Raw genomic sequence first — 19,904 nt, 5'->3', positions numbered from 1 at the left:
GCATTCTTGCTACCTTTTAATTAACGAGTTTGTATCAAATTAATAGACGGTAAGTAGTTTTTCCTTTTTAAGAATATACCATTTACTAATATTTATGTCTTTTTTAAAATTATCCTTAAGATAAATTTAGACATACTTTTTAATTATATTTAACTTAGAAACAAACAAATCCATCAACATTGTTATTTAGTATTTATTTTAATTATAATAAAACATTTTATCTTCAAACAAATAAAATGTCTTACAAAATTTGTATACGAAGCCCCTTTTTTATTGACCACGTGTCATGTAATAGTTATTGGAGAAGGAAGTGATGGGGTTTTGGGGGACGCTATAAGAATCCATGAAAGTCGAAGAAGGAGCGAGGTAAACGAGTCATCGAATTCCGAAGGATGAGAGGTGGTGTTTGGCGATTGGCAAGACGTGCGCGTCTTTCATCTCACCCACCGACGCAGAGTAACACTTTCATCACTCGCCGCCTCGCCGCAACGCCGTCGTTTTACCCTCACAATCACCATGCTTTCTCTTCCTCCGCTCTCCCATTTCCATTTCGATTCTCCACCGGTTCGTAACGTTCCTCTTCCATTCCCTCGTGATTCGAATCGAACAGTTTCTGATCTGGAATTACACAGGACAACGTAGGAGCATGTTCATCCAAACGCAGGCAACTCCCAATCCCTCGTCTCTCATGTTTTATGCTGGCAAGCCTGTCATGGAAGTTGGAAGCGCCGACTTCCCCAATCCTCGTTCCGCCATGAATTCTCCCCTCGCCAAAGCCCTCTTCGCCATCGACGGTCTCTTTCTTTTCCTCAGTCGTTTCATCGTGTTTTCCTGTTTAGGGTTTCTGATTTCTCTTCTCTGTTTTTTTTCTAATGCAGGCGTTACTCGTGTTTTCTTTGGATCCGATTTCGTCACCGTTACGAAATCCGAAGACGCCGCGTGGGAGTTTCTGAAGCCTGAAATATTTGCCGCTATTATGGACTTCTACTCTTCTGGTCAGCCACTCTTTCTAGACTCTCAAGCCGCCGCCGCCATGGATACCGCTATTCACCAAGTATGGTAACCACGCGTCTCCATGTTATTCGAAATTGAGGCTTTGTTTCAATCTTTGATTCTGGCGTAGGTTCCGCAATAATAGTTAATCACGTTAATTTAGGAAGCATGAGTTTGCACACACGTATTCTTAGATTTGTCTTTGTCTTACTTGTGGAGTATATAGGAATTTTCCCTCGACTGTGAGAGGGTCGAAAGTTAATGGTTCTTACACTGATGATTGTTATTCTTGTTTCTGTCAAGGATGATTCTGAGACAGTTGCGATGATCAAGGAGTTGTTAGAGACTCGCATTCGACCAGCCGTGCAAGATGATGGTGGAGACATTGAGTATCGAGGTTTTGACCCGTAAGTTCGTTTTGGATTTTTGTTATTTTGGTTTAAAGCATCTTCATGAAAACTTTGGGGAGGAAAATGTTTATGCTATAACTGATTTTGATAGAACTGGACCAGAAAAGTAGAAAACAGATGCTAAAAGATGAACTTTTTTGTAAAATCAAAAGAAAAGAAGTAGTAAAGAAACTTATACCTCGCAGTCTCGGGAAATTCTAGTGTCTATCTTCCTGGCTTTCCCTCCCAATCCCTACTCCAGTTATTTTTTCCTTCAAGCAATTACCTCCTTTGACAGTCTAAGGAAACGTATACCTCCTTTGTATACTTTCCATCCAATATATACGCCGTCCCCTTTTCTAACTAACTAACGCACTGTCAATACAATTGAATTGTCAACAGAGCTTTTATTGAGTCTGTTCTAACTAACTAATTGCTGATACTTGGGCCAATTATCTAACCTTTATTTTTACTGAGTTGTATTTTTTTCTTGTATTGTGGTTTTCTCCAGAGATACTGGAATCGTGAAACTAAAAATGCAAGGGGCATGTAGTGGCTGCCCAAGTTCATCAGTGACTCTGAAATCAGGCATTGAAAATATGCTGATGCATTATGTTCCTGAGGTAACAAGTTCAACAATATCTTTATGTGATGAGTGTAATGTATTTGGTGTTTTCATTATATTGATGGTAGTAGTATTGGTTAGATTCTTGAACACTATTCCTTTAACATTGAAATGATTTGTGTGTTCTATGCATATTCTTCACTTAATTTTGTGTCATATTACAGTGGTAGAGTTAGGGGACCAATTAAATTGACTTGTGAAAGTTGCTAATTGTAGAGTTCACCACTAAACTAGATAGAGGGTGAGCCTTAGGTAAACAGTAAGGTTGTTGCCTTGTGACTATTTAAATCTTGGAAACAGCCTCTCCGCTTAAGGGAGTAAGGCTGTATACACCCACCCTCCCTAGACCCTACTTAGTGAGAGCCTCATGCCCGAGGTCACCCCCTTTTTGGCAAGCCATAGCACGACAATAATATTTTTGCCATAACCGAGAGGTAACGGGTTCAAATCTTAGAAACTAGCCCATCCAGTTGTGAGGTAAAGCGGTGTAAGTCTACCCTCCCCAGATCCCCATCAAATAGGAGCCTCATGCACTGGGTTGCCGCATACCATTTAATTGTATTTTCTGTTGTATTATGTGATTACATCTAAGTCGTGGTATATGGATTACATGTACCTAAAATGAATTCATCGAGTATAGTATCTTTTTAGCTTGTATTTTCTAGCATGTAGTGCATTCATTATTGAATGTTTATATAAGCAGCGTTAATAGAATTAATTCCAATTCATATGAAGGATTCATTATACTATACTTATGTAAACATTATTGTAAAGCTGCTTGCTGCTTTTACAGGTCAAAGGTGTGGAACAAGAATTGGATGCTGAGGATGCGGAAGCAGCATTAAGTGGACAAATGGAGTAGTTGAACTATTTTTGTTTTTCCTTTAAATTGCAGGTGCATTTAATTCTGTCATACATTTCACTCTCAGCAGAGACTTTGGATGGAAACAAAAAGCTGTGAATGTATACGGAAAATATATTAAATAAGTCGTGAGTTGGATACACTGTTGTATTTGTGAAATCATCGTCCAGGCTAATTGGATCTCTTTGACGTAGGATGAAGGTAGTTTGAAGCAACAGTGAGTCATTACAGAAAGACGGCACACTGTACCCTTTATTAGGCCTGCTTATCTATGATTCTTGGTATTTCCTTTAAGTTTAGGTTGTTGCAAGAATACAAGGCACTGATTGCTATGTACTCTGACACTCTTGTATTGATATCATCATTGGGTTTTAGTGTTCAAGCAGATATCCATGTGCATGCCACGTAGTACAGGTAAAAGTCATGGCTCGTTGTTAGTCTCATTGACAACAGGCTCTTCATTCCCGCTAACATATTCCATTTCTGCCTAACATTACTACACACAGGCACTTACACAAGCAAGACAAAAGTAACTACAACTCGCAATAAACTTTATGTCAGTCAATTAATACTAATATTAACTTAAATGTTTGGGATAAAACATAATCAATTGGAATTTACGACTTCAATCTTTATTTCAAAGACCTGCCTGCTATCTAAATTGTAGTAGCTCATTACAAATGAGCTCACTAACTATATGATCAATAAAATTTTGTTTCTTGTCTCTATATTCCATCTACTCGTCATCAACTACTTTTTGTGTCATATAGGTATTTTGTATAGTATTTTTAGTTAATGAAACCGAAACAACAAGTAGTTAAGGTAAATTCTTATATTGTAATCATGCTCAAATTCACGTAATTGTCTTCATATTGCCCCTCAATATGTTTTTTTACTTATTTATTTACTGAGCAATTATGGTAGATCGATTAGATCCACTGATATACAAATTGGAGAACTAACTAGCAAGTGTATTATTAAGTAGTTGTAGCAAGTAATAAAATTTGGAATTCAATATGAGCTTTAAGTATCGTCTTTAAAAATTATGTCTATCAATTACTACTTCACAAATCAATAACTAGTTGAGTCAAACGAATTTAGAGTGTTTTGAATCATTTAATAAACAAAAACAATAAAGGGCAAAAATCTGAAAAATACAGCAAAACAGAAATATAAATTTTGTATTAAAATGCTATATAAAAAATTGTTAGGAATCATTTCATCAGATTTTCTATTGTAATGTAATAATATTTTGGACTCTTAAGAATTCTAATTGATTGATAATCAATTTCACTTCTTTAACCAAAAGACAATTTCTTGTCTTATTGATCCTAATACCTAATTAAATCTCTCTAATTCTTTAGGTAAAATTTAATCAAATATTGTATTAAGTTCTAAAAATTATAGGATTAATAGATTATGATACTTATTCCTAAGATCTCAATAACATATGATTCAGATCTAAAAAATAAACTCAATTTTCATTGATGAAGATTTCTCTAAGTTCAATTGAATGAAGGATTAGTTCATAACTGCATTAAGAACAGAATCACATACTCAATTCAATCAAAACCTCAAGGTCTATATCTAAAATTACATCACAATATTAAATCTGGATCTATAGATCCCTAACAAAAAGAAATCAGAACATATTCCTAAAAGAAAAAGAGAGAGAAAGAGCAGAAGAAGAGGAGCTACATAATTTTTTCATAAATTCAATCATCAGTCTGATTCCTCAAGGTCCAGAGCTTGGATGTCGCCCCCAATCTCTCTCTCTAACTCTTCTAAGGTGTGAAAATGAAAAGAAAAATAAAAAAATGGCAAAAGACTCCCAATTCTGAACTCTTAACTTCTATTTATAATGTTTTCCCGCATTTTCCACTTCCAGACTTTAATCTCTGAGGATTATAGCATGAAAGGTCTTCTAGAAGCTTTTACAACTGAAATAGGAACTCAAATCGTCCAAAGTTGACAATTAGAAGTGTTTTTCAAAATTCTGTTATTTTGCGTAGACACTCTCAGCACTTAGAGTGTCTACGCCGCAGCTTTGCGTAGCTACTCTCAGCGCTTAGAGTGGCTACGACGTAGCTACTCTGAGCACTTGAAGTGGCTACGCGCTCTTTGCGTAGCTACTCTAAACACTTGAAGTAGCTACATTCTTGATCTTTATGAATTTTCTTCTTCAAAGTGTTCATTTTATGTACTCAGAATGATTACGCCCTACACATAACACTTGATTCTTCATCTTTTAAGCTCAATTCCTCTACTTTCTTCACTTCAATCTTCAACTCAAATATCTTCAGCTCAAGCTTTTACACAAAATTAAGTCTTTTTAAGCAAAATTGTCCAGAATTGGAATAAAATCTAAAATTCTAAACTATTTACGCAATTATAAATATTAATGCAATTTTTATGATATTTTCAAGTTTACTTAGCACTTTACTACTTATTTATTAACAAAATTATACTAAAAATTATGGTAAAATGTGAATTTATCATCCACCATCATGATATGGGGTTCACAGTTTTGTCATTATCATACAATTCTAGTACATTGCTCCCACCCAAGTTCCAAAATCCTAAAGCATGATTCACCCTGAGCTTATTCTTTGTCTATTCATATTTCTAATCGATATCAAATGAAACAAAACTCTTCATCTCTTACTATCTAATCAATTCATACTTGTAACTTGCTATTTACTTGTGGTTGCGACCTGTAGATATTGACGGCCAGAGACAAGACTTACGAAGGTTCATGTGCTGTGGAAATGGCGATCCTTTTGAGTTCTGTTGAGTGCAGCTACTTAGCACTGGGGGCGTCCATTTGGGCCTTGCTGACAAAAGGGTCTATGCTCCCCTCCCAATGTCACAATGAGAAATGCAAATGGTGTTTTTAATTATACATTTTTTAATACAAATTATATATTTTTTAAATATACTCTTATTATTAGTTAAAATTATTAAGAATCATATGAATTATATATATTTCACTTCTAATCTGATAAGTCTTGTTGATACTTTTATAGTTTTTGATTAATTTTAAATAATAACTAAAAATATATTTTAAAATGTATTTAAACTTAAAATGAAAATGTCGAGGGGCTTGTGGTAAAATAAAGATGTCTAGACTTACAGTGAAGTGAAAATGATTAAGTGTCAATTTTCCAATTTTTTTTTTTTGTGTTTTTAGCATTTTTTTTAAATAAGGGTAAAAGGTAAGTGATAATAATAAATAATAAATTCAGAAAAAAATGTTGAAGAGTCAGACTCATCTCAAAAATTGATATGTTTATTACTATATGAAAAATACGATCCATCTGTATGTCTTGTGTTAAAATTTGTTCTTGGATGAATATAGGTGAATTGTTCCAATTAACAAGTAAATCTTTACAGATATAACTTTTAAATTAACGATATTATTATTTTTGACCCTTACAATTAATTTTAAGCACCTAAGTTTTATTGAATTAATTTAAATATATAATTAATATATTTTTTAAATTAATTATTATAAAATTGAAAATTTATAACAAATACATATTTGTTTGACTTGTCAGCGTGGTCTGATTTACATAATAATCATGTCCAATGTTAAGATTTAAGAACTCAGCTTAGTTAAAATTTATAACTTGTTCGTAAAAGATGATTGACACAATTTATAAAAGACTAAACTAACATTTTAGTTCCTAGGAGAGTTTGAGTCCAACATTTTAGTCTCTGAAACATTTAAAATATCATGCTAGTCCGTAATTTCTTTCTTCGTCATACATTTTAGTTTTGGCATTAGACTCCGTCGAGAAACCGTCACAGAAGGCTGAGCTGTCATGTTAAGTGTTACGTCAAAATCTCAGTTGGTAGCAGCGATGTCATTTTGGAAGCTGGCGTTACACAAATAATTGCAATTAAGTAAGAATCCCTATCTGATTTATTATTCATGCAATTAAGTCCTTGTCAATTCTAAGTAATGAGTAACTTCATTATACGTAAATGTTTACCCTCTTAGAAAGAACTTCTGGTGCTATATAAGCTAGAGTTCCAACAATTGATTTGGGTCATGAATGAAGCAAAGACGATGAAACCACAAATAACAAAAATTCAGAAATATAAAAGTTAAAGAACATATTATTAGAACATAGAAACCAGATGTTATTCAATCCAATACCTTGGGTGTAGGGCTTCCCATCTAAGAGGGTTTTTTCTAGCTTTAAATCTCTGTGGCATATTCGTTGCAAAAGAAAAGTAAAAGCATAAGTTCTCACTTCATACAGTTCTGACTACAGGAAGTCCAATAGTTTTTCAAGAACTTAAGCATGATTATACCATGACATGATAGTAATGGACACCAGAAATCAGCTGTTGAAAGAAATATCTAGCTTGAACAATCAAAGGGGAAAATAAGTGAAATATGGCTACAATATTAATGGCAATAAAACTGAAAGAGTGAAATAAACTAGAAAATTCAAAGATCAACCTCATCTTCACCTTTTAGCATTGCATATCCTCTCAAATAGCTCTCCTTCAGTTGCATACTCCATTACTATTTCTAAATGAGTAGGGATCAAAACCACCTACAAAATCAAAGCCCCATTAGAATATGACAAATAATTAGCTATATAGAGTATTTAATACAAAGTGATCCAACAGGTAAGCAAATAAAGTCCCTACCTCCTTGAAACAAATTATATTAGGGTAACGAAGAGACCTGTGGTTGATAATCTTGCGAGCCACATTCTCATCAATCTGAAATTGAACAGTTAGGGTTTTTCATTTCCAAACCAAAAGAATGACTAAATGAATTAAGACATTTTTTTTTACCGAATTCTCCATCTATTGACCCTTCTTCCATTGCAACAAACTTCAATATTTAAATATTTCACCCTCAAACACAACTGCGAACAAAAATTTGGACGAGATTTTGCGTGGACTTAGGTAGAGTTCTTCGACAACAATGAGAAAATATGTGATTCAATTTGAATAAAAGGTACTTCAATGAACGACATCGTTTCACAATTATTTGTCACGCTAGCTTCTAAAACGAAGTCGTGCTAACTGAGATTCTGATGTAGCACTTAACGTGACAGCTCAACCTTCTGTGACAGTTTTTTAACAGAGTCTAACGTTGAGAGACTAAAATGCATGACGGAGAAAGAAGTTACAGACTAACGTGATATTTTAAATGTCTCAAGGACTAAAATGCTAGACTCAAATTTTCTCAGGACTAAAATACTAGTTTAGTCATTTATAAAAATAACTTAAAATGTTAAATATCATTTATTAAAATAAATTTATTTTAAATAAAAATTAGAATTAAATTTAGAACATAAATTAATATTTAAATATTTATTAATATACAGGTTATTATCTATCTCGCTGTACCGCCATGATCAGAGGGCCCCACCTCTGCATACTCCGTTCTCCCTATTTCTTCATACCCATTTTTTCCCCTCACGACGCAACGCAACGCAACTTCTCTTTTCCCAGTCCTCTGTTGTTCCTGCGTTTTCGCCCTTTTACGTTTTACTGCAAAGTCTTCGCCTTTCTATCTCTTTCAATCTGTTTTTTTTATCTCCCTCTTCCCCTGTTAATATTTCAAAACTATCTTGCTATTGTTTTCTTTTTCTTTTTTTGCTTTTCGTTAATTTTAATTCTTCTCCCCAATTTGCTTCTTTCGGTTCCTCCGATTTGTGATTTGCCTTCCCGAACTTTTCCCCGTTGCTTTTCTGAGCTTTTCCAAGGTTCGTACTGTTACGATTTGTTATTAATTGGTTAGGGTTTTTCTGAATTCAATTATGTGATTCTTTTTTCGTTGGTCAATCAGGGTGTTTCCGTGTGATGGCGAACGAAGGAAGTAATACTGAGACCTTAGCTCCTGCGGAGCCCCATCTATTCGAGGTAATCTATCAAGTATGAGGTCTTCAATTCGTGAATCAAACAGTGCTGTTTATTATAATTTGAGTTTTGGAAATGTCATGTACTAATGATATATATATATATTGTGATGCATATGTTACTGAGAGCGAGCTACAATTATTATTTTGTTATTTTCAATGGTTATAACTCATAAGAATTTTATGGAGAAGTTTTGAACCTTTTCTAAGAAACACTTATCTTTCAGAGAGAGAAAAAATATAATACTGGGTGGTGAATCCCGTTTCTTTACTGTCATAGAGTATAGATGTAAATGGACATCTATTTAATTTTTTTTGTTTCCGTGCTTGCATTTTTCCGTTCTGGATATTTTGACCCAAATGCTATCTCATTCACATCTTTGTATTGCTCAATGCACCCGTGGTTCAATTGTGTGTATTCTGATCATGTAAAACATAACCCACAATCTTGTTCTTTTGCAGAATCGGCATGTTGATGCTAGCCAACATCAGCAATCTTCATACACTTCCACTACAACTGGGTCTGAAGCTGTATCATGGACTGTTCATAGCTCTACAGCAAATGGAATGTATTCTAATCCAACCTACCAGTATGATCAACATCCACAGCCGCCTGGAAGAAGCGTTCAAGATGGTCAAAATGTAACTTCAGTTGCTGGTAATTCATCAAATTTGGGAACAGCTAATGTACCCCAAGATTACAATGCATACGCATCATACCCAAGTTCTTCTAATCCATATGGTTATGGCAGCGTGGGATACTCGGGCTACTATAACAACTATCAGCAGCAACCTAATCATACCTATACACAGCCTGTAGGAGCATATCAAAACACAGGTGCTCCTTATCAGCCTATTTCATCCTTTCAGAATACTGGGTCTTATGCTGGATCTGCAAGTTATTCAAGCACTTATTACAATCCTGCTGATTATCAGACTGCTGGAGGTTACCAAAACAGCAACGGATATGGAAATCAAGCAACTTTGTGGAACAATGGCAGTTATTCAAGTTATTCTTCTCATCCATATACAAATTATGCCCCCGATTCCAGTGGTTCTTATAGTTCTGGTGCTGCAGCTACCTCTGTGCAGTATCAGCAACAGTACAAGCAGTGGGCGGACTATTACAACCAAACAGAAGTCAGCTGTGCACCAGGAACAGAGAACTTATCTGTTCCAAGTTCATCTAGTTTGGGTTGTCCTATTTCTGCGGTTACTAATGGTTATGCAACTCCAAACAGCCAGCCTCCGCAATCATATCCACCATTTTGGAGGCAAGAATCCAGCTCTTCTGCCATACCTTCTTTTCAGGTTTGAAGATTATTTTCAGACAAAAAGTGTTTGAAAAACCTATACTACTTGGAATAATTGACTTGAAAGAACAGAGAGATTGCTATTTATACATTTCAAGTTGCTTTGGTTATGTTTTTTTTCCTATGTTCTGATATATGAATTACAAAAAATTAATCCCTATTCCCTAATGTTAGTTCTGTTTGTTGAATTTCAATTCTATTAAAATTTTAGTGTACTGGATATCTAAACTTGTTTGGCTTCAGTGCTATATGATTGTTGCCTTTGGTTGATTAGTCTTTTGAAGTCTGACTTAGTTACCTTATTAACTTCATGTTCGTTCTTTTGATGGTCAGCCTGCTGCAGTAAATGGTGATCATGATGGTTACTGGAAACATGTGGCCCAAAGTTCTCAAATTCAACAAACTAATCCTATTCAGCCAAACTATCAAAGTCCTTTGGATTTAAAATCTTCTTATGATAAATTTCAGGATCAGCAGAAGACCATATCTTCTCAAGGAACCAATTTGTACTTTCCTCCTGCCCCCCCTCCTCATCCCTCTCAACAGGTGAATGTGACACCTGTACAAAGTGCTCCATCTTTGGATGCAAAACGGGTAAGCAAACTTCAAATTCCTACAAATCCTCGAATTGCTTCAAATTTGACATTTGGACAGCCCAAAATCGAGAAAGATAGCTCTACAATCAGTTCAGCAATAAAACCTGCGTATATTGCTGTTTCATTGCCAAAACCAACTGAGAAAGCGTCATCTAATGATGCTGCTAATTCTATACTTAAGGTGAGACTTGGAAAAATAATGTTTCATTGATTTTTTTTACATTGTGTAATGCATTTTAAGTTATTGTCACCCTGTCAATTTATTTATTTTGATTTCATTTTCACTTTTAAAGGAAAATAAAGATTTAGGAAAAAATATCATTGTATTATAAGCTCATGTAAACTAAGTGTTTGAATTTGCTGAAGTTTGGTGAAATTTTTTTAATTTTAAAAAATAAGTTGATGAAAAGATATTTGTAAATGATTAGGAGGACAAGCTAATCTCTAACATAAAAAGGAAAAACAGACAATAAATAAAAACATTAGCAAAGTAAAGCTAAATAATCGCTTAAAATATCTGTGAGGGAAACCCCTAGAGAAGACCAATTTTTATTTCAATGTACTTGGTAACTGTTGTCCCTTCTAAACTGATAAATTACATTGTTGACGATATTTTTTGTGCAAAGGTTTGTTTGACTTTATTGGAATAGCATGAATTGGAGCTAAGAACCTAATTTTTAATTAACAGTATTATTTTCCAGGAATTGAGGAATTGCTCGTTTGTTTCATAGAGCAAGTTGCAAGTTGGTATTGCAACCAAATAATGATGATTATATGTCATTAACTATTAATAGTTATTGAACTTTTTCTGCTTACAGCCTGGAATGTTTCCCAAGTCTTTGCGTGGCTATGTTGAAAGAGCTTTGGCTCGTTGTAAAGATGATAAGCAAATGGAAGCATGTCAGGCTGTCATGAAGGAGGTTAGCTTTTAATTTTTTATATTATAAGAAGAAAATATATCAATATACTAATTTTTGCAAAAGCTTTAGATGCTTTGTGTATATATTACTTTAGGATCAAACAGAACAGGGTCTATTTGTCTTGGCCTTAGTTATTCTGAGCTGAAACTATATGATTTTGTAATTACATAATTGCCTTCATTTTGTGAAATAGACATTAGAGACATTGAGAAAAGGATCACGTTTGTATATGGAGTATGTGGCAAGGGATAGCTGGCATATAAATACATAAAAAAAGACACGACACACAGACGCAGACATTATTCAGGATTAACAAACATTTTTTTTTAGAAAAACATATGTTGCGGAATCTTTATATTTCATTACCATATATTGAACCTTTTAATTCTCCCTCCAAAGCAAAGCACATGCACACAAAGAACAGGAGAAATGTCTAAGGAGCTGTTGAATCTAACTCTCTCTTTCTTTCTCTCTCTCTCTCTCTCTCTTTCTCTCTCTCTAGTGAACAATTGTATTTTTGGGGTAAGTTGCAACTCACAAAATAAAATTGTGAATCCTGAAACAAATCCTGAAGTTGTTGTAGTGGTACTCTGAAACTCTGCTATCACTTCCTTGGTTGGTATCTTATTTCTGTTTTATATGGAAGTGGAAAATTCTGTGTGTTTTGGCAAAGTTTGTTAGAATGCTACTGAAAACTATTGCAATTTCTACCTGAAAATTGGAATGTATTTTTATTTGCTTTTTCTCAATTAAGAAGATGTGATAAAATGAAGAACCATTCACAATTTTTCAGTCTATGTTTATAATTCTGGTCATCTTCCAGCTAAGGTGAGTACTAGCTAATGTGTGGATGTCAAATATTTAATTTTGTGCACTGCCTGCTTGTCCTTCTAATTGGCATCAAACATATAAGTTGTTTGCTGGAGTTTGTTGCCAGTTTGGTTTTATCAGATTCTTTAACCTCTTTTTCAGATGATCACCAAGGCAACAGCTGATGGTACCCTCAACACACGAAATTGGGATATAGAACCACTTTTCCCCATGCCAGATGCAGATGTGGCCAATAAAGAGTATGCCGTCTCTTCTTTCCCTGTTGCTTTTGTATGTTGACAAATGTCATTCTTGTATCTCTGGAACTTCAGGTGCTTCTGATTTTCAGTGACATTCAAGTTTGACTTTGATCAATTACTGTTGATTCTTCCTTTTGTTTTAACTGGAACATATACAAGCAGGGGCAGAGCCAGGTTTTTCTTTTATGAGGAGGCCAAATTTAGAGATAAATTTTTTGAGGGAGTCAAACACAAAAAAATGTGAAAAGTTCAGAACTGAAAAGACAATTAGTTTTTTGAGGGAGCCAAACACAGAAAAATGTGACGAGTTCAAAGCTTAAAAAAGCAATTAAATTTTAAGGGAGACTACAAATAACAGTAATTTAAATAATAATAATAATAATAATAATAATAAATTATATATAAGATGGTGATGTTATTGCTACCAATACTACCCCATTAGCATGAGAGGGAGCCATTTACAAGTACTCAATAAGACGCTAAATGTTTATAAATGTAGTCCAATATGGAGAATTTATTCAGTTCTGAATGTCATTAGGACCTCATCTGTATTACTGTTGCAGTACAACAACATTTTAGAAACTGTTAATCTTCTTCCGTAGAGTATAATATTAAAATCTTAGTCCTATAAAGCACCTATATGCTAAAATGAGGAAGTATCTGTATTAAAATGTTTACAAAATTTTTACATTTCGTCAAGGTTTTGTTTTGTTAATGTTTAGGAGCACGCGTTAAGAAATAAAGGCTACTGAAAAAGTAGAAGCATTTAATGTCTTGGAAATTCAAATATGATTGATTTTTTTCTTTAAGTAATAAGGATAATTTAATGAAAAGTATTACATGCTTTTCTTCATTAACCAGTTCCCAAAACCCAATTTTTAAAACTTAGCTACAGGGATGGCATATATCATGAATTATAAATGTTCTGAGTTGAAATTATAAACAGGTCATGTACTGATGTGAATTTTCATGATCAGAAATAGCAGAATGCTAATTTGTTTGTGAATAATAGTGATTTCAGAATACAAGTGGAGTTCATGGGTTTTAGATGTGAGTAGTATGCAATTGCACTTACTAACCAATGAAATTATTTTTAAATGAATTTGTGCTAGTTTATACCACCTGTATGTGCAAGAATTTTCTGCATCCTCATTATTGTATTGTATTCATTTCTATTATATCATGCACCTATGTTCATATGTATCATATCCCTTGAATTTTAACATTTAATTATCATTCTAATTATTGAAATTATTTTATTTTTTTTAAATTGTACACTTATTATATGACAAATATTATTATTATTTGTTGTCATTTCATGCAGTAGTTCACTGTCTTCAGTCCATGATTCTTTGTTGCCAAAGTATAAAAAAAGTCCTAGACGATCTAAAAGTAGGTGGGAGCCATTACCAGAGGAGAAGCCAGTTGACAATCCAGTGTTAATCAACAATGATACTGTAAAATATAGTGGTTGGGTACCAAATGAAAAGGACAGAAAGGTATTTATGTTTAAATAAGTAATTTATGGTTTTTTTTCAGGTTCCAGCTGGTGTCATTCTTGTTGCTTTCTTTTCATAAATTGAGTTGAGTTGAACTACAGTTAAAGAGTTTACTCTTTCCTGTTTCCCCCCTATTTTTTGGTTTACTTATTTTATGCCATTTTTATCTTATTGGTTATACTTGAGGCCATGCATCTTAATGATCAAGGATGCTTTATATTATGATATGGATAATAGTTGCATTTTGTAATCCCATTTTGACCAAATTATGTGTTATATATAGTGTCATGTGATAGGACTAGTATTGTGATTGCAATTCAATCTTGTGTAGGATTGTCAGGAATTCTAGTCCTAATGATGCTTTGCTTTTGCCTTAACAAGTACGGGACTCTCATTCAATGCATTAGTGTTGGTTTTTATTCCAGATTTCACTATTTAGCAATCTTTATGGCGGTGGCTTCTGTGAGTGAGCTAGTATCATTCGAAAATTTTAGTTGTGTCATTTGCTTTAGTTACACAATATGTCTGAAACTATTTTGTTTGGTAGAAAGCTTTTCAAGTTCATTGTATTATATTTAAACAAACTGGTTAATGCTCTGTCACTTGACAGATAGCATAACTTTTATTTCATGTTGGATCTGGAGTTTGGTAGCCTTGTTTACAAATACATACAAGCTCTCATGGATTCATTTTTGTATGCATGTATGTGACTGTCTTATCTTTTCATTTAAGTTTAAAGTATTGTGCCCCCCACTTTCTGATACTGTTGTTTGTCAAGTACAATCATGTTGAGATTATTAAGTATATGCTTGAATAAGGTATGCAGATTTTTTGTTCATTTACCTAAGTATATGGTACACAGGTGGCAGTGGAAAGCAAAGAAAGCAAGGAAGATGGTTTGCGGAACACTAAATTTTCTCCATTACTGCAGAGAACACCTAGTAGGGCAGGCCAAAGGCCATTTAAGAAGCAGCGTCTTACAGATGCTTCTTTTGTTTCTGAAAATGGTGATGCATCTAGTGATAGTGACAAGGAACAAAGTTTGACAGCATATTATTCTGCTGCAATGGCTTTTAGTGATTCACCAGAGGAAAGGAAGAGACGTGAAAATCGTTCTAAGCGATTTGATTTAGGGCAAGGCCATCGGACGGAAAATAATCACTTCAGAAAAAAGAATGCTGGAGGTGGAAACTTGTACAGTAGAAGGGCTAGTGCCTTGGTGCTGAGCAAAAGCTTTGAAGATGGTGTCAGCAAAGCTGTTGAGGATATTGACTGGGATGCACTTACTGTGAAGGGTACTTGCCAGGAAATTGAAAAGCGTTACCTGCGCTTAACTTCTGCTCCTGATCCTGCCACCGTAATATCTCTTCCCAGGAATTTAAGTTGCATGCTGCTATTTTTATCTGTCTACACCTTCCCTCCCCTCCCCTCCTTGACTAAAAATCTGATTAAAATGTTATAAACTCACAGGTAAGACCTGAAGAGGTTCTTGAAAAAGCACTGTTGATGGTTCAAAATTCCCCGAAGAATTACCTTTATAAATGTGATCAGTTAAAGTCTATTCGTCAAGACCTTACTGTTCAACGAATACGCAATCAATTAACAGTGAAGGTATTATTTTGTTTAATATTTTCTGATGGATAGCATTGTATCACTGGTTAACCTTATTCATAAAATTTTTTGGTTGTATGGTTCCTCTACATGTCTTTGGCTATGCTGATTGTAAATTGATCGGGAATCTCTTTACATTTCAGATTTCCTTTTCCATGTTAAAGAGCTACTACAGTGAAAACACTTAATCCCCATTTTCTGTTTTTTTTTTTTTTTAATATATTCTTCATAAAAGAATTGGTTTTTGAGGGAACATGACATTATTCAATCCATGTAGTTGTTCTAACCTACTGGTAAAAGGCTTTGGGGGTGGTAGTCGTATATTCATTCTACATGAGTTGGTTTCTGCACCTGCTAACTCTTGAAATAATGTTTTAGGTGTATGAAACACATGCCCGATTGGCACTGGAATTTGGGGACCTGCCTGAGTATAATCAGGTTAGTTTATATATTGTTTGAAGAAATTTCAATTTATTAATCCATCTTATGGTTTAAATACTTTTTTACTCTTGTTGCCTGTACTGATTATGTATGTGTCCATTTTTATCTGAGATCATGGATTAATTCCAGGTCATCAATGCCTTTCAAGTTATAATGGAGTCATTCTAGATGTTGGAATTATCTTCCTTCCCAGTGCCTCCATAACAACACCTAGACAATTTGAACAAATAGCCAATTCAATTGTAGTGTTTGTGTCGATGTTTTTATTTCAACCCATAAAACATGTTGACTTAGTAAATTACAAACTGGTGGTGAATTATGAAGTTTAAATTGGGGAAAAAAATTTGGTACCATTTTTTTTCTTATTTTGGAAATGGGAATGATTTATTATAAAATTTGAGGATGCTATTCAACATGGAAATGAAGTTTAGATATTTTGATGTTATTTGTGTGATTGCAGTGTCAATCTCAGTTGAAGACTCTTTATGCTGAAGGGATTGAGGGGTCTTATATGGAATTTGCTGCTTACAACTTGCTTTGTGTTATAATGCATTCAAATAATAACAGAGATCTCCTATCATCAATGGCAAGGTTAGCCCCATACTTACGTGTTCGCATGATTCTTCTTTCTTTTGAAATTCTTGGTATAACTCAATTATGTTCTGTGATTCACCTATCAGGATTTTGTGCTATTATTATTATTATTGCTATTATTATTATAAATCTGTGTTATTCCAATCTTTCAGTTGCTATGCAAAAATATTTTCCCTTGAATTATTGTAATAATAGTGTACTTATGACGCGGTCTCAATTATTTTGTGTCATTATTGTTATCATAGAATGCTTCTGATTTGAATGTGTATTGTTGTCAATACCAGGTTATCTCTAGAAGCAAAGAAGGATGAAGCTGTAAAACATGCGCTTGCAGTTCGTGCAGCTGTGACTTCAGGAAATTATGTTACATTCTTTAGACTGTACAAAGCTGCTCCTAACTTAAACACCTGCCTTATGGGTAAGTATCCATAGTTTACTTGTTTTCATGGGTAGCTTGTTGGTAACATGTAGCATACATTTTAAGGGGGACAAACTGAAATAGTTTTTTTTTTTTAAATAATAATTTCCACAGATCTCTATGTTGAAAAGATGCGTTATAAAGCTGTGAGCTGCATGTGCCGGTCATATCGCCCAACTGTACCTGTTTCGTACGTTTCTCAGGTTCTTGGATTCTTAAATGGTGTGAGCGATGAGAAAGACACGGATTCTTTGGAAGAGTGTGTAGAATGGTTGAAGGCGCATGGTGCCATCATAATTACTGATAATAATGGAGATATGCTGCTTGATACAAAAGTATGTTTGATCTCTATCCTTTATATTCACTGCATTTCCTTCTCCCATATCAACGGATTGTTCTATGAACTGGTTAACCCATAATTAGAATTTCCCCGTCACTAGTCAACGTTAAAAGTGTTTCCTTAACCAGTTTAAGTTAATACAATAAATGGGTTGCATGCAGTATGATTGCTCAGAGATTTAACAAAAGGAATCTTTAATTTGCAGGTTTCATCATCTAGTTTATTTGTGCCAGAGCCAGAGGATGCTGTGGCCCACGGTGATGCCAATCTTGCTGTTAACGATTTTTTAGCACGGGCACCTTTATAGCCAAGTTTTTGAATTACAGATAGTGGAGATGTCATTCAGGAAAGTAGGGGAAAATGATGCAGCCTTTCATGTTCTCTATCGGTAGGTAATGTTGCAAGAAGGCTAGAAAAAAGGCTGTGTGATCATGTCCTGAAACTCAGTCTGAAACCAAGGACTAGTAACGTGGAATATACAAACATGAAAGAGAAAAAAAAATAAAAAAATCAAGCACGCTAACGTTCCAATGGATATGTCCCCCCCACCCCCCCTATAAACATTTGTTTGGTCGGTTACCATTCTTTCCTGGGAACGGACAGGACTATAGATGTAATGTAATTTAGTTTTGAAGATGATAATAAAAGCACCTCCAATTTCAATTTCTTACCCTCAGTGTGAGGATCATGCAGTCGTTAATGGAAAGTGGGACACCCATGTACATGTAACAAAAATTGCTTTGATTATATTGTTCCAAAAAAATATCCATATATCACTTTTATTTTTTATCTTTTTCATTTCACGGCTTTCCCGTCCTCCGTTCCGACCTTTCCATGACTCGGTGCAGTCCCCTTATCCTATTTCACATTCTCTATAAGCTCTTTTCAACCAACCACAAAGCATCCAAGTTCACACGTCAGTCACAACAGTTTTTTGGGTTCCCAAACAGCAACAAAATGAGAATTGACAATTCTTGATTGGAATAACAATAATGTGATCTGGTGGGAAAATTCGTTGAATTGAAGCAGCATTTGGATACTGGTCTCCAAATTGTGAAAGCTGAAGGGCATCACAGCAAATAATGAAAACAAAAACACTGTTCTATAAATAGGTCAAAATATATACAAGTTACGTTAGATGCCGCGTATCCCTATTCATTTACGAGCTGCACAGACGGACGGTGGTGATCTATCATAGTCACTTAAATAACTACACATTAACGTTGTTTATGATTACGGTAAATGCCAATTAATGTTGTCGTTCAAGAATTGAAAACGAATATTTAAATTTCAATAATTTAATTATACTTTTATTCTTCATACATAAATTTTTAAATGTTTTTTAAATTTTAATTTTTTTAATCAATTGCTCAAATTAAGTCTTTTACATTAAAATCTAAGCCCAATAAAAAAATGTTATCAATTTATATAAATTAATAAAGAAAATATATAAAATATTTGAATTAAAATAATTTAAAAAATGTATTAATGATAAAAAGTAATTTATTTTTATTTAATTGTTATTCTTGTATATATATATTATAAATCTATATAAATAAATGAATAAACTTTAATAAAAATTCAATTTTTCCCCTTAATCGGTATACTGAAAGCACATGTTAATAAAAACTTCTGATTATTTTTATCTTTCATTTATTTTTTATTTTCATATACATACATCTAAAAAATATATCAAAATTAAATAAAAAAAAAAAAAAAACTCAAGACATCCGTCTTCCTCTGCAAGTAGTACAAATATAATTTCTAAATCGTCATCATTCTCTCATATGGCGTTTTGGATAACTCACTCTCTTCTTTTTTTTTTTATTTGAGGTACCATTCTTAATTTCTTCACTAATATGCTAAATTGGACAATGCTACTTGTATTTAAATTTGTATTATTATAGTTTCTCTCCTCATTTACATGTTTACGCCCATAACCTAATATAGAACTTTAGCTAGGTACCACGTTTAGCCCTAAGTCTGAGGCCTGAAATCTCTTGTATAGTGATCTCTACCTAGCACTTGTTCTCATTGTTCTCCTCTGTGATGTGCAACATATAATGAAGGGATCTTCTTGTTATGCTCATTATGCAATCAGGAATATTCTGTGTTTGATTTTCGTGATCCGCATGATTATCGTTTCTGAAGATGTTTATGCTTCTTCAACTATCCTTGAAGGTCATGGATCTTGGAGATGTCTACACCTCATCAAATCATATTTTCATCCTCCAATCAGATATACATAATGGGAAATGAAAAAGTATAAAATAGGTTTAATATGTAAGTATTAAAAGGTCGAGATTGTAAAATAAACAAATACTAGACTTATAACATGAAATATA

At 33.8% G+C, this 19,904-nt stretch overlaps 2 protein-coding genes across 9 annotated transcripts; both read left to right on the top strand.

Moving 5' to 3' along the window:
* The first annotated feature begins 297 nt into the window (after positions 1 to 297).
* Positions 298 to 4,661, top strand: LOC113872412 (nifU-like protein 4, mitochondrial). Its single transcript, XM_027509947.1, has 6 exons — positions 298 to 564; positions 633 to 794; positions 879 to 1,054; positions 1,297 to 1,400; positions 1,894 to 2,005; positions 2,801 to 4,661. The coding sequence occupies exons 1-6, from the start codon at positions 393 to 395 to the stop codon at positions 2,867 to 2,869; spliced, it is 795 nt and encodes a 264-aa protein (XP_027365748.1). The 5' UTR covers positions 298 to 392; the 3' UTR covers positions 2,870 to 4,661.
* A 3,574-nt stretch (positions 4,662 to 8,235) lies between these two features.
* Positions 8,236 to 18,338, top strand: LOC113872593 (SAC3 family protein A). Of its 8 annotated transcripts, none has more exons than XM_027510268.1 (15): positions 8,250 to 8,604; positions 8,688 to 8,761; positions 9,220 to 10,068; positions 10,404 to 10,664; positions 10,725 to 10,847; positions 11,485 to 11,586; positions 12,559 to 12,656; positions 13,981 to 14,155; positions 15,018 to 15,512; positions 15,626 to 15,766; positions 16,145 to 16,204; positions 16,668 to 16,798; positions 17,086 to 17,219; positions 17,334 to 17,554; positions 17,765 to 18,338. In XM_027510268.1, the coding sequence occupies exons 1-15, from the start codon at positions 8,250 to 8,252 to the stop codon at positions 17,864 to 17,866; spliced, it is 3,321 nt and encodes a 1,106-aa protein (XP_027366069.1). In that variant the 3' UTR covers positions 17,867 to 18,338. The 8 variants fall into 8 exon arrangements, 7 of the variants coding, with proteins under 7 accessions (XP_027366068.1, XP_027366069.1, XP_027366074.1 ...); XM_027510273.1 differs by having other exon boundaries at positions 8,320 to 8,604; positions 9,220 to 9,399; positions 9,510 to 10,068; positions 10,404 to 10,847; XM_027510272.1 differs by having other exon boundaries at positions 8,326 to 8,604; positions 9,220 to 9,766; positions 9,836 to 10,068; positions 10,404 to 10,847.
* Positions 18,339 to 19,904: the final 1,566 nt, after the last annotated feature.

This window comes from Abrus precatorius, unplaced genomic scaffold (genome assembly GCF_003935025.1).
Source record: "Abrus precatorius isolate BTA unplaced genomic scaffold, Abrus_2018 Scaffold7, whole genome shotgun sequence".
Lineage (NCBI taxonomy): Eukaryota > Viridiplantae > Streptophyta > Magnoliopsida > Fabales > Fabaceae > Abrus > Abrus precatorius.
The sequence above is the reverse complement of the archived record's forward strand: the minus strand, read 5'-3'. Positions and strand labels throughout refer to the sequence as shown.

What these genes read in the sequence shown, in the direction of transcription:
- LOC113872412 (XM_027509947.1), top strand. Translation starts at nt 393, where the DNA reads ATGAGAGGTGGTGTTTGGCGATTGGCAAGACGTGCGCGTCTTTCATCT. An exon ending in TGGATACCGCTATTCACCAA is followed by an intron (nt 1,055 to 1,296) that starts GTATGGTAACCA and finishes GTTTCTGTCAAG; the next exon opens with GATGATTCTGAGACAGTTGC. An exon ending in GAGTATCGAGGTTTTGACCC is followed by an intron (nt 1,401 to 1,893) that starts GTAAGTTCGTTT and finishes GGTTTTCTCCAG; the next exon opens with AGATACTGGAATCGTGAAAC.
- LOC113872593 (XM_027510267.1), top strand. Translation starts at nt 8,250, where the DNA reads ATGATCAGAGGGCCCCACCTCTGCATACTCCGTTCTCCCTATTTCTTC. An exon ending in CTTTTCTGAGCTTTTCCAAG is followed by an intron (nt 8,605 to 8,687) that starts GTTCGTACTGTT and finishes TTGGTCAATCAG; the next exon opens with GGTGTTTCCGTGTGATGGCG. An exon ending in CTCCTATCATCAATGGCAAG is followed by an intron (nt 16,799 to 17,085) that starts GTTAGCCCCATA and finishes TGTCAATACCAG; the next exon opens with GTTATCTCTAGAAGCAAAGA.